At 38.0% G+C, this 13,512-nt stretch overlaps 1 protein-coding gene across 1 annotated transcript in view; it reads right to left on the minus strand.

Moving 5' to 3' along the window:
* Nucleotides 1–2,672: 2,672 nt before the first annotated feature.
* Nucleotides 2,673–13,512, minus strand: part of Klp10A (kinesin-like protein 10A) — a 182,756-nt gene continuing 171,916 nt past the window's right edge. The window contains exons 4-15 of the mRNA XM_080276866.1: nucleotides 13,451–13,508; nucleotides 12,632–12,784; nucleotides 11,811–11,973; nucleotides 11,123–11,217; nucleotides 10,051–10,213; nucleotides 8,861–9,107; nucleotides 7,893–8,093; nucleotides 7,272–7,404; nucleotides 6,136–6,346; nucleotides 5,761–5,896; nucleotides 4,832–5,006; nucleotides 2,673–4,055 (exon numbers count right to left, since the gene is read on the minus strand). Of these exons, the coding sequence (XP_080132992.1) occupies nucleotides 3,925–4,055; nucleotides 4,832–5,006; nucleotides 5,761–5,896; nucleotides 6,136–6,346; nucleotides 7,272–7,404; nucleotides 7,893–8,093; nucleotides 8,861–9,107; nucleotides 10,051–10,213; nucleotides 11,123–11,217; nucleotides 11,811–11,973; nucleotides 12,632–12,784; nucleotides 13,451–13,508 (1,866 nt within the window). The 3' untranslated portion in view covers nucleotides 2,673–3,924. The remainder of the gene's footprint in view (nucleotides 4,056–4,831; nucleotides 5,007–5,760; nucleotides 5,897–6,135; nucleotides 6,347–7,271; nucleotides 7,405–7,892; nucleotides 8,094–8,860; nucleotides 9,108–10,050; nucleotides 10,214–11,122; nucleotides 11,218–11,810; nucleotides 11,974–12,631; nucleotides 12,785–13,450; nucleotides 13,509–13,512) is intronic.

The raw sequence follows: 13,512 nt of genomic DNA on the forward strand, positions 1-13,512 counted from the left end.
TAAGTCACAATGTCTAACATTGCTTCAGATTTCATAACACAGCACTCCACGTTCAAGTCTTGTCATCAATATCTGTTACTAGTGTTTAAACCCCCGCAGCCAGTGGGTGTAATTTTTATTTCATTCTCACTCCCTCCTGAGGACTTTCACTTACGAGAGGCCTTCTGAGCTGGAGGGATTAGATACAGCCATCTTTAACCTTTTAAGTATACGATGTCTTTCTAATACTTTTCAAAGTGGAGAAATTAGATGCAGTCTATATTATCATCTTCAGAAGAACAAGTCTTTCTTAGAATGAATAATATCACCTGAGGGTAGCAAAAATGAACAAAAGTAACATAACATAGCAGAGAAAGGCTTAAATAGCAGAATTTGAATTATTCTAGCATTAACTACCATATGCATTTTACCTGACCAGGCAATCTTCTTTATAATCTGCGTGATTAGTTGAAGTGACTGATACATGATACGAAAATTTTTATAATGTCCTGTATCTCAATAAGATTCGACTAGGCAGGGCTTTCCTAACCCTAAACAAATTTTCCCTCTTCACAGAACACTAGCACCTCAAGCCACACACTCATCCACACCATCACAATGGAACTAACCTAAAACATGCATACCATAAAACAATTTACTCGGTTATTCCTCACATGCTTATCTATTTATGTTGCAATTAAATGATGATCCAACCAAACATGTTCACTTCATAACTCTAGTTAACAGTTAATTGAAAACAGTTTGGCAGGAATGCAGAGAGTGGACTTGGATAAAGAAGAGTGCAAGAAGAACTTTGCAGCTCAAATATCCTGGCTGACAAATAGCATTACCTGATGCTTGAAACCTGCTCTTCTCCTACTGCAATTTGGCAAGTGAAATATGCATCTCTCCTGAGTGATGGCTAGATTTAATCCCTTTAAGCCAATGATGTGTTTTTATATATTTTTCTAGCTACCTCCAAGATGACTTTGTTCAACTTTTACAAGATCTTCAAACTGGAGGGGTTAGAAGTATCATTCATTAATCCCTACAACACAAGCCCTAAAGTTGAATGGAATCATATATTGGTGGCAAGAATTAAACAAAAAGTACACCACCTGATCCGAAGGGTTACAGGGTATAGCATGATATAAACTCGTAACTTCCATACAGTACTGTACTCAATCTGTATCTGCGCTACTCTTGGGTTACTAAGTGAAATGCTATCATGGTGATGCACAAACACTGGTATACTGATTTAGGTTATAGTATTAACACTAAGCTGGTATCATACTAGTTTGATGCATTAAGTATCAAACTTTTCTGAATTCATTACAAGTACAGTATAATGCTACGCAGCAAATAGATTTACTTGTTCAGTCTCAATATGCAAACGAGGCATGATGGAGTGGATAAACAGGATGTGTCAACGTACATACACACGGCTTCTGTCATAATGTATCCACTGGTAAAACTGGTTTCCAGGCCACAAGCGTCCAATACTGACGTTAAACCAAGATATTATCTATTCCCTAGTTATAATTTCAGGATCTCAATGAAAAATTATTTTAACCCCTCGGCCATGACATGCCTTTCAAGACATTTCTGGCAGCATAAGGTATGCCCTTCAGCATCTCGCCAAATCAGTAAATGTTTCAGGTTTTCCTCGTGATGCAAAGCATGTGTTCATGTTTGATAAGAGGCTAGACACAGGAAAATGCAACCTTTGTCTCATACACTGGTGGTGGTAGCTGCTTCCTGCCTACTGGGGAACTAGTTGGCCAGAACATGCCCTGGTGCCCCCAAATGGCCCAAAACTAGGTGTCTTCAACCCATCACTACTGTGCAAGGGGCTGTTTGAGTCTTTCAGTCTGTTTTATTTGCAAGCTGAGAGAGATTTATTTGTGCATGGATTATTTTATTTATTTAAATAGGGTATGTTAAGCTTCTTTATGAAAGTTTTTGAAATGAGAAAGTTGAATTTTCCTTCAATTCTCCAACAACATGGATGTCTCTTCTGACAGGCATGTCACAGTTGTCGGGTTAAAACTGCAATGATATACACATTAAGGGCCTGGTGATTAAAACAGTCACATGTACCAAGTAAAAACAAAACACCTGTAAAATAAATGTAATATGCTGAAGCTTGCTAAAGTTAAAACAATATAAACACCCAGTCGAGCTCTTTGATTTCTGAGTTTATTACCGAAGCTGTGAATTGCTAAATTTATAATGCATCTTCATGTCTACAAATTCCTCTAAATTGGCACAGTTTAGCCTTGCATTTAATCACTCCAATCTGATGATGTATTCTACATATTTCAGTTGGCTGCTTTAAGATTTTTATCTAGCTTTACAATATATTTTTTGACCTGGAGTTAGGTGTAACTTTACTTAACCCCTTAATAACACATAGCCTTCCCAAGTTTCATAAAATCATGTGAAGGTAATATAGTGCACCTGTGTTTTACAACTGGGATTCGTTTTTGAAAACTGAGTGTATAACAAATCTAGTATTGTAGCAACTGCATATGCGAGAAAACCACTTGTACAACAAGAAATCTGGCATCACAGTGATCATATAAGTGAAGAACAATCATAAAATGAAAAAGTTCCTAAATGCTTACTGATCATAGAAGCAAATGATTGTATACTGAGTGATCATATAATGATGGTGTCTTGTAATAATTTTCAGAATATGTCATTGGACTAAAGGGGTCAGTAATCTAGTGTCAGCTTGAAGGGCAGGTATCTCAGATCACTGAGCATGAAGTTCAGAGCCTTACACAAATGTTTCAGATCTTGCATTGATCAGTTTTAGGTGTGGGTGTGTTTATTTTTCTTTGGTTATGAGTAAGTAATAAAGAGGGTTATTAAAAGTATTTATTGATTTTGGTAATGATGTGATTCAGCTTGGATAATGGAAATGAGTACAACATAAATGATTTCATGGTTAAAAACTCTACTCCTCTCAATTAAAAAGGATACTTTGGTCATTTTATTAATGGAAAGGTGAATAACAACTCAATTTCCCTTAAAAAAAAAAAAAAATGCTATTTTGCTTTTAAAGACTGCAATCTCCCTTTTTAAAAAGAGAAACACAGTAACTACAATAAAACCCGAGTAAGCACTGCAAATTTAGTAACATCAAGATAATATTTATGCCACCATTCTGTAACCAAATGCATTGTAGCAATAGAATAACTAACATCATACCACAACTATAACTGCTTCATATTATACCCATTCCTGCTGGTATTGTGAAAGAATGAATAATGTAAGCAAAAATTCCAAATGCCTTGTTCTGTGGGAATAACTACATTGATGGTGCCACAGAGATTCCTTTACCCATTCGACCGTGAGTACAGAAGCCACTAAAATTCTTCAACAGAAGAACCACAGACTGACTAAGTAATGCATCTTTGTCCAACATTAGAGATTGGCAGATACACATGACTGGGGTAAGTATTGTGACTGGCAGGCTTACATGACGGCAGATTAATGATTATTGTGGCCAGAGAGAGCATGGCAGGTCAAGTGGGCTGCTGCTGGGCAAATAGACAACTGTCAGAATTTAACAGCTGGTAATGCCCTCTATATCTATTGTGTCCAAGAGACCTAGCTGTCTGCTTTAGAAGAGTCAAACACCTAGGTCTGGCTGGTAACACACTGTGAACATATTGGCTCCTTGGGTCATATTCTCACCAGCTTAGGAGGCTTTCCAATACCTCTTCCTTAGAAATTTATTTTACATATCACACCTCACTATTCTCTTGCATGTCATTTTTGTCTCTTTAATAAACACAGTTTGCACAAGTAACAAACATGAGAATATTATCATGCCACAAGCAGAAATAAAAGGGTAGGGAAGAGGCACTAGGGAGCCTCCTTAAGCAACAAGAACACGACCCATATCATCGATGCCTCTCGTATCTACCGGCATCCCTAGACCTGGTGTCGGCGTGAGAGCTTCTCCTCCTCTTCAAGCTGGTGCCTCAACTTGACAACACGTTCCCGCAGTTGTGTCCACCACTCCATGTTCTCCAAAACCACGTCTTCCAGCTGCTGGGCATAGGCTGTAGGAGGAAATATATAATTATCTTCATTCTGACCTCTCTTTCCCACCTAAGGAAGAGATAAGGATTTCATTAAAAATACAACTTAAATACTGCAATATTCTACATACAGGACTAATTATCTATAATACTGTACAATACAAACGACCAAACAAAATTATGAAAAGGATACGTGGATCCAGAAACACATGAAGAAGCTAATACTTATCAACTCAAGCTACATTACAACCATACTCCATTTACCTAAAGGACAAGGAGAAAAAAAGGAATCAATAATAATCAGTCAATCAAATGATGGCAAGCTTCTTCTTAGATGTTACAGCTGATGTTTTTTATGGACAAGAAGCTAAGTGCCACAACCACTGATTACTTCCCAAGAGTTACTGCAAACTGTTGGGAAAAAAGGAAATCACTCAATGTACTTGTGGGTGAATGTTCCAAGCCTGAGTGAGACACTGTGTAGCAAATTACTATGCCTGTTGCCAAATATCATTCTCATGGTAGTACTTCCTTGGGGCAATGGTAGCCACTCATCTCCTACCTAAATATCAATGAATCCTTCCTTGCCTCATTAGGACTGTATGGGTCCATGGGTACACTATGCAATCCAGACATCTAAGTGAAATTTTTTTAAAGGTCAGTCTGGAGTCAAATGGCAGTAGTTATAACCTGAAAATCCAATAGCAATCTACTGTAACTACCTAGGATAATTCTCTGCAATTAATTAAGTGTAATATCAGCTCCTATAATCTATTACCTTTTATCCTTCAACTTACCATCAACATCATAATCAACCTCATTGGTCATCTGATAAAGCGGTATGAGCATTTTATCCATTTTATCCCTGTGAGCAAAGTACTGTCCATGAAGATCAACCACTTCTTCCTCTGCCTCCTGCACAGCACTCATGGCCACCTGGAACGCTTGCTGGTCCGCACTCATCTCATTCTCCTGACAGTGGACATGATGATGTGAGTTGAGTGAATGGACAAAGAAGTTTCTCATTGCCTGACACTTCTGAGTTATGGAAATAGTACCAGTAGTATTTTTAGGCCCCAGTTCATGTGAAATGTGAACCTGGTGAACTGCAGGCTAAAGTTGCCCTCACCCTGGAGTCCACCATCCTTCTTCCGGGGGATAGAGGAGTTAAAGGACATCTGTATAACTAGGCAATGGAGCCTCCCATCAATATTGGTCCCACCATGTGAAGATGTCTCTCTTCAACACTGGATTAAGGAAAAGTAGCAACCTAATAACCAGCCTACCTTCCACTTCCTCATAAGATTCATGCAAGACTTTTTATAACCAATATTTACTGATCCAACCAAGCACTAATATCCAGTCTTAACAGCACATGGTGGAAGTACTGTATTGTATATATATGGTCACCTATAATCACAAATCTTCTGACCCTGCAAACACCTGAAATTATTACAAATCTTTTAAAAGTTCATCCAGTTTAAACAAACATTGGATTCTAAATTGCAACTACTTTGAGTGCACAGCAATACAAATAATACTGAACGTATTTCAAAATCAATCATGTGAAAAATAGACAGTAATGTGTAAGCCAACTAAACAAAGCAAAATCCAGAGACAGAGCAAGCTCTACTAGAGCTGTGTACCCCTAATTTAAACTGCTATCTACATTAAGGATAACATCAATGTAACACTTGAATGAATCCATATGTATAACCACACTCACATTTATATTAGATAGCCTAGAGTAGTCAACATCATTGGTGCCATTTTCATCGGGTTCTTTTTCTGTGGGTGAGGTCTTGTAGTTATTGTCATCAGCATTGTCAGACACTCCCAGTTCCTTCACTCTGTCGGCATATCTAATAATTTCAAATAATTAGTTGATAGTTGGACTTCAAAGCAATACAAATCTAAAACAAAATAAAAGAATGCAATGCACAAAAACAATACAGTAGTGTTAAGGAACTAACTACCTTCCTTGTGTAAAGATTTTTAAAACATACTGAAACATGGTATCTAAAATCTTCACCAGGCTAGTACTGAGAAAAAAAAAAAAATCATTCATAATCTAAAAATGATGGGCAAGATGATGACCAACCTTAGAGTGTTGAGAGTGTGTTCACAGCAGCTCATACCAGGTGAGATCATGGCTATCATACAGGTCTTGCTCTTGTCACCAATGAAGGAGTCCCGCAGCACCTGTGTTAGCTTGGATGCTCGGAAGGGAAGGTGAGCACCTCGCCGCCCCAAGGCACGGATACACTCCTTCAGGGCTAACAGGGACTTGTTGATCTCAGCTCCCTCCATCCCTGCACAGGTAAATAGTAGGGTAGCACAAGCAGATGGACTGACATGGTTTGATACGTGTGACCCTGGGGACAGGGGACTGAACTGAAAGGCTGCTAGAGATTGAGCAGTGTGGAAAGTCACCATTAGGTGACCAAGGCTGATGTAATCAAGTATGCTGAAGCCTTTATAAATAATACAATATGTGACCAGGGGAAGTTAATAAGAATAAGAAATATACAGGGAGTAGAGTTAGCTGGATAAAGTATATATGAAGAAGCAGAAGACAAGGGTTCGGCAATCCTTCTTTTAACTTAGCAAAAATCAAACTAACTATAGTATTTGACTGGTGTACGTGGAATGTATCTATCATCTATAAAGGAGCAAAAAATGTGCAGATGGTTAGGCTTGTGAGGAGCTGGGATTCCATGGCTTGAGTGATATGTGAATGCTTGTGTGGCAGATTTCAATGAGTATGCTGCTGATTGCTTTCCCATTATCTCCTTCTTTCTGGACCCTAACCCATCCTTAGGTGGAAAAGTCTGGATAATCATGAATCATTACCATTATTAAAACACATATACACCTACCCATCGACCACACTTAGATATGAGGCAAGAGCAACAACTGAAAACTCAACATGATATTTTCCAAGACAACTGTGATAAAATACCACAAACTTACTAGATCACTGACTGGCTTACTATTATTAGATCAAATTATGTCAATAATTTAAATCTCTTATTATTATACAGCCTTCTCCTCCTGACCTTCTATTTACACTTAAGGATAAGGCAAGGTAAGGTTCAAACAACGAGGTAAGAAAGTACAAAATTATTGCATAAACAGCAAGCCCAGTGAAATAGGACAAATACTCATTCACATACTATTCAGGACAAACCATCCACATACATTACATAAAATTAAATAAATAAACTTTGAACTTACTGGTTTGTCTGTTGGCACTAGATGTATCTGCTCCTCTTTCATTACCAGCCAAGTCAATGAGTGAGAATTTTCCATGAAGCTTGTATGCCTTATCTCCCTGCTTTTCTATTCTATCTAAGTTTCTCAAGATGATCTGCAAAGGAAAATGATCAAGTGTTTACATATTTCTACAAACTCAGAGCAATCATTTTTATCTGTCAATACTACAAACTCTGATAAACAGCTAATATTTTCACTCATGCACCGCTCTTACTATTTAGTACTGCATACTGTTGTTCTTTCCAAACAACTTTATTTAACACAAGAAAGGCCTCTTGTACTGAGTGGACTTGATGGCTACATTAAACTCCTCCAGTCTCTCCTAAGCTGAATAAAAGTATCTGAAGATGGCAAAAAATACAGTAAATTCTGCAGCAACATCTTTATAATGAAACAGTTAACACTTTGAATCCAGGTGATGTCTGGTTGCTACTAGCCTACCATATTCTGTGGAACTTGCTGCATCTAAATCCTCCAGTTTGCAAACCCTATCCTAAGTTGAAAAACACCAAGAGACAGCAAGAATACAATGAAAATGATGTCCTCAGGCTATACTGGTGAATGAAATAGTCCCACACTAACCTGGAAGACAGCATGTGAACGAGAAGACTGGTTGTTGGCTGCAGTCTGGCCTGAGGTTCGGACCTGAGAACCCAGACTGATGAGCCGAAGCACATCATCAACAGTGCTGCAAACCCTCTCTTGCAATCCCACCACCTGCACCACATTCTTGCCATCCTCAAGCACTCGCAACTTTGTCTTACTGTTTAGCAAATCGAAAACCTGTGGAGAAAGGGAAAGTGTTCTACAGTATTCAGAATGTTCAGAAAGCCATACAGCTTTTTGTTCATAACCTGATCATCAAAGGGGCTCACTACACACCAACTGTAATATTGTATACCTTTAGATCACTGTCAAGATTTGGTTACTTTCTGTGACATACATAATTTGTTTGCACTCTTTTTCAAACACAATATACAGTAAAACCTCAATATAACGTACTTCAATAGACTGGAATTCGCTTTTACTGGACTCGAGGAGCTACCGGACTAAACTCCTATATATCGGAAAAAGTCTGATAAAGCCAGAGGCAGTCCGGACTGCCTGACCACTTCAGCTATGATCACCACAATAAGGTAAATAAAAGACATGTTCATCAGTGTATGTACAGTATTATTATATATATTATACCATTTGATTAATGCAGTGAAGTTATAACTCAGTACAGTACTGCAAAAGTAGTCAAAACAGTTTAAAAACCGTTCATGCGATCCGGTCTAATGTCTGATATATCAGAAAAAGTCCGGATGTTTTTATCAGAAATTCGCATTTTTCTGAATGGTTTGGGCCCCAATTAGTCCGTTATAGTGAGGTCTTACTGTACTTCAAACACAACAATGAACATTTTGGACAAAAGATCTACTGATCTGATGCAGACGTGGTTGATCATCTTGAATTAGCCAGTAAGTTATGCATAAATCTCACACAACAATTCCACACAGTTAAAACCAAATCATAATTAAGCTGTGAAAATAATTGTTATATCTCACCTTGCCGCCATAAATTTCAAAGAAGCTGGCTGAAACCTGAAGGTTGAGATTTCTGTATTTTGGGTTTTTGGTGTAAATGAAAACATCCTTAGCTACCATGGCATAGATGCCCTTGGCACAATCCTGAGACTTGCCCTGAAAGTCCCCGCCCATGGTGTGAGTCTTGCCCGAGCCTGTCTGACCATAGGCAAAACACGTCGCCATCCCACCCTCAAATATGGTTTGGACTAGCGGTCTCGCTGTATATCTGGCAAGAGGAAAGAAATAGTTATTTGTAAAATATGTACATCAAAAGAATATTTTGGATGACTTGCTCTCTTCCAGGAATTCCTTAAAATTGCACCACAACCTGAATGTCTCAAACTACTTTATCTTTGCCACATATGTTTTATTTACATTGTGACAATTTTTCATTTTCCCTTTCTCAGATATCTGTATTTCCAATAGCAACTTATACCCACAAAAGCATCTTTTACCCATGTGCAATCTGCATTACCGTATCTCCTTTATATAAAAGCGTTTTAAAAATTACATGATACAAGACGTGTAACTGGAAACAACCATACAATTCCCTATCACTGTCTGAACTAAAAGGATATTTGGCACCAGGAAAGGGGAAAAAAAGATACAGTACAAGACATTAGGTTAGAAAACTAAGTTCTATTAAATGGCTTAAAAGGTACTGAATCTGCAATCTCTGAGTATTTATAAACTTAAAGACATCAACATGCCGAGGATGAGATGGAAGGATGGAGTGGAGAGGTGTATGAGAGAGGGGGGGGTGTGTTGGAAGCATGGCAGTGAAATGGCTGGGGAGCTGGTGACATGGAGGCAATTTGTTTGTGGCCACCCCTTACGGGATTAAGGCGTCTGGCAATAGATTGAGAGACCTTTACACATGACCAAACTTTGACTGACTGAACTGTAACGGCTTGAATTATGTATTATACAAAAAAGAACTGCACATACCTGCCTGTATACCCTAGGTCTGACTCTACTAACACTGCCACCTATATTCTTCCCCTCTCCCCCCATCTGATCTCTGAATTCTTTGTACGTGTCCATATCGTCTGTGGACATGTACAAAGAATGCAAACAGCAAAGAAACTTCAGCACAAAGAAATAATTTTCCATACATACAGTAAATTATCTGTCCACTGTGGCATATGAGATCCTCCTGAAATACTTACTTGTAAACTAGTTCATTGTTGCAGGTTTCATCAAAGGCATAATCAAAGCGGAAGTTCTGGTTCTCGAGGAATTTGGTCAGGTCAACCTTAGTCCGAGGTTCATGTACATACAACGTGTTTCTCTTGGGGATGGTGATTACGTCTATTTCTCTTTTACTTTGTTCTGAAGTGTAGGGGGAAAAAAAAAAATTAGTATAATTTTACATTCCCTACATCTCTCTCCTTTACCTGTTCTGTAAAAGGAGAAAATTCAGCATTAATGCTATACAGCATAAAGTTTCATTCACTACCTCCATCTCTTTTACCATATATTTGTTCGAGAAAATTGAGCATTAATACTAAACCTCCTACATCTATTTTTTTACTTTGTTTTAGAAGTGAAGAAAATTCACCATTAATAAGATGTTACACTCTCTTTCCAGCACTAGAGTAAAACTTACACTGTAAAACACAGACACCGCACTATTACTGTTATTTTTTTTAATAAGATGAAAAGATGAAGGAAAAATACACAGGGGAAAAAAAAAAAATCCATACACCAAACTACAGGTGTCATTCATTACAATATACTAACAAGCTCACCAAAACACTGCAGAAAAGTTTTTGGCTTAAGACAGTACCAATTAAAATTATAACACAACAGAAAAGGTTTGGGATAATGACATGAACCTGAGTGTAATATACTGTCACAGATAAAAGTGCATACTGTCAGCCTGTTTCATTTTGTCTAAAGCCTGTTCTTAATGTTGCTTACAGTTTCATTAAACTTTGGGAAGGCTTTTTGTGCTGAAACTTACTGATGGTAGGTCTAACCCCTCTGATTAAAAAAAAAAAAAGCATACAGTTGTCAAAAAAACTGGGTTTACTAGATTCATAATAAACGGCAATGAATACCGGTACTTTAACCAAGGCCACTGACTTTCCTTGGCTGAATAATATCACCTGGCAATAATCTTAGTGAGGCTCTGCTCTCGAAAGGGTTTTAATTCCAAAGAGACTTACTGTTAACATTCAATGGGTAAAATTTATTCAAAATACCTCATTCACAGAGTATAAAATAAACTCGAAATACCTTTTTTGTTGAGTGGTCTTTTCCTGACTGCAACTGTGATTTGGTGTTCTTCTAATGGGTCTCCATCCTTCAGTGTTCGGAATTCTAACTGTGATCTGCAAAAGGAGAGGTGGAGTACAATATAATTAAAGTCGGAATGTGGTCTGAGATAGAATGAAGGTCTGAAATAGAGCCAGAATAAGGTTACACAATTTCAGAGTAAGTCCTTGCTCTATGTCAGGACTAAATTATCAACCACCACTTTTTTAATAATGGGCAGTGTAAAGTGGTCAAAAATTGGTATATCAACATTATAACAATAAAGACACCATCCTTTCCCTCAAGGAGTTCCCATAATGGGGTTGGCCATAGCACAGCTGATGTTTTCCATGGACTGGAAGCTAAACCACGTACCAAAACTAACGAATTACTTTACTTCATCAACTAGTGGAAGCTGTTGGGGAAAAAGAAGCCTAAGAGGTATAAGATTTGTAATGATGTGCGAGTCTCAGCTTGTACTTTGACTCCTCAGAAGAAAGATTATCATATGGCTGAGTGTTCCCTACCTAAGAGTGATAACTGTGGGAGGCAAAGAAATTTAATAAGCAAACTCTGCAACTTACACTGACCTTCACTGCAAAAAGTACAAAATGGGCATATATGAAAACTTCCAAGTACTTAGTGTCATGACCATCTTGGAGAAACTTACCTAAACTCTCTGATCATGTTGAGGAATTCCCACTGAGGGTTGCCTGGGTCGAGATTCATTAGGGCTTCCTTCTCCTCTTTCTTCTCTGCCTGCTGCTTCCGACGCTCTTCTCTCTTCTTCTGGATTCTGTCAACTTCCTTAACCACATTACTCCGCCGTCGCGCTGAGGAAATTGGGCATTAATTTAGCAGTCATCATTGTAATTCTGATCTTTTCCCCCATCTGTGCATGAGGTGGGATAAAGTTCTGAGAAAAAGAAGAAAAGATGGGAAACTATTAACAGGATACCTACTGAAATTGACAAAACACTCATGCACACACCAATCAAGCTCTTGCAATCCTGGCTCCACCTCACAGGCAAAATATTACTGGTAGCTACACAAAATAACAAACTAACTCTGAATAAGACTGACTGGGGTTTACTCTGTACTTAAACTGCTGGCAAACAGATGATAGTTCTTAAGTTTACACAGATTTCTCTAAATTTTACAAAGCAACCATTTATGTGATATTGGATGGATGCTATGCAGCCTATTCTCTATGTCCAAACAGTCTTCCCAGACACTGACAAAGAACATTACATCATACGCCCTCACATGTCACTGCTCTGGCACTAAAACTAAACCATCTCCTACACTGTACTTTATATCATAATACGCTGGACTGTGTATACTGCAAAGACCAAGTTATTTCAGACATGACTTCTATGATGGCATTCACAAGAGACTCTACTGACAAGTATGTTACTAAAATGGAAAAGCATTAAGAATTCTGACAAAACTATCTTCAAAGTTTTAATTAAAAAAATAAGCATGACTCACAAGCTGGGACTGAGGCAGCTTTGCTCACGGTGGATGTAGATATATTTTCTGTTGACCTGGCAGGAGACTGTCCAATTTTGTTTTGCATGTTCGACCGCAGCTCTCCATTCTGTGGTGGTTTGACAAGGTAGCTTGGGCGTGGTCTGTTGAAGTCTGCAAAAATAAATCATAATATTGTTTAAAAGTTCCATAGAAGCAACAAAGGAAAAACTTAGCACTCTTTCATGGAAAACTTTAGATATATAGTACACCATTATATGGACGGTAAATACTACATTATGCACATCTATGAGAAGATCACTGACAGCTTCTAATCCACACTTTATATAATATATTCAGATGCAACAATACAGTATGTACAGCATATTCCACAGAGTCGCTATGGGAAATTCTAGCCACACTTTCAAAAGCATCAAATCACCACAACACATATCCCAGTGTAATTAACTGCTATCAACTAAGAGTTCATCCTGAGCTCAGTAAAATAAAATGGTGTTTGAAAAAAAAAAAAAAAAAAAAAAAAAAAAAAAAAATACTGAACAAGTACTTCCTTACAGACAATCATAAATACTTATACTGCATTGTTAATAAAAGACTATAGTAGTTCTACCTCAACACCGTAGGGTGATAAATAAATTCCAGCTACTCTGCAATTATGGTCAGATTAGTAGACATTTCAAACTGTAAGAGTTACATAAAGGAATAAATATCCCCTTCACCCATGAAGATCCTTCAGAGGTTTATAAAAAAGGGCTAGTGGCAGCCCAATTAAAGTGAAAAATACATCTCATAGAGAATGTGTTATGCTAAGACACACACCTTTACTCCTGGTGGCGGGTGCTGCAGCAGGTTGTGTGATCTGCGACTGCCGCGAGTACTGC

This window comes from Coenobita brevimanus, chromosome 67, assembly GCF_032717465.1.
Source record: "Coenobita brevimanus isolate Jiangsu-jjx chromosome 67, ASM3271746v2, whole genome shotgun sequence".
Taxonomy (NCBI): domain Eukaryota; kingdom Metazoa; phylum Arthropoda; class Malacostraca; order Decapoda; family Coenobitidae; genus Coenobita; species Coenobita brevimanus.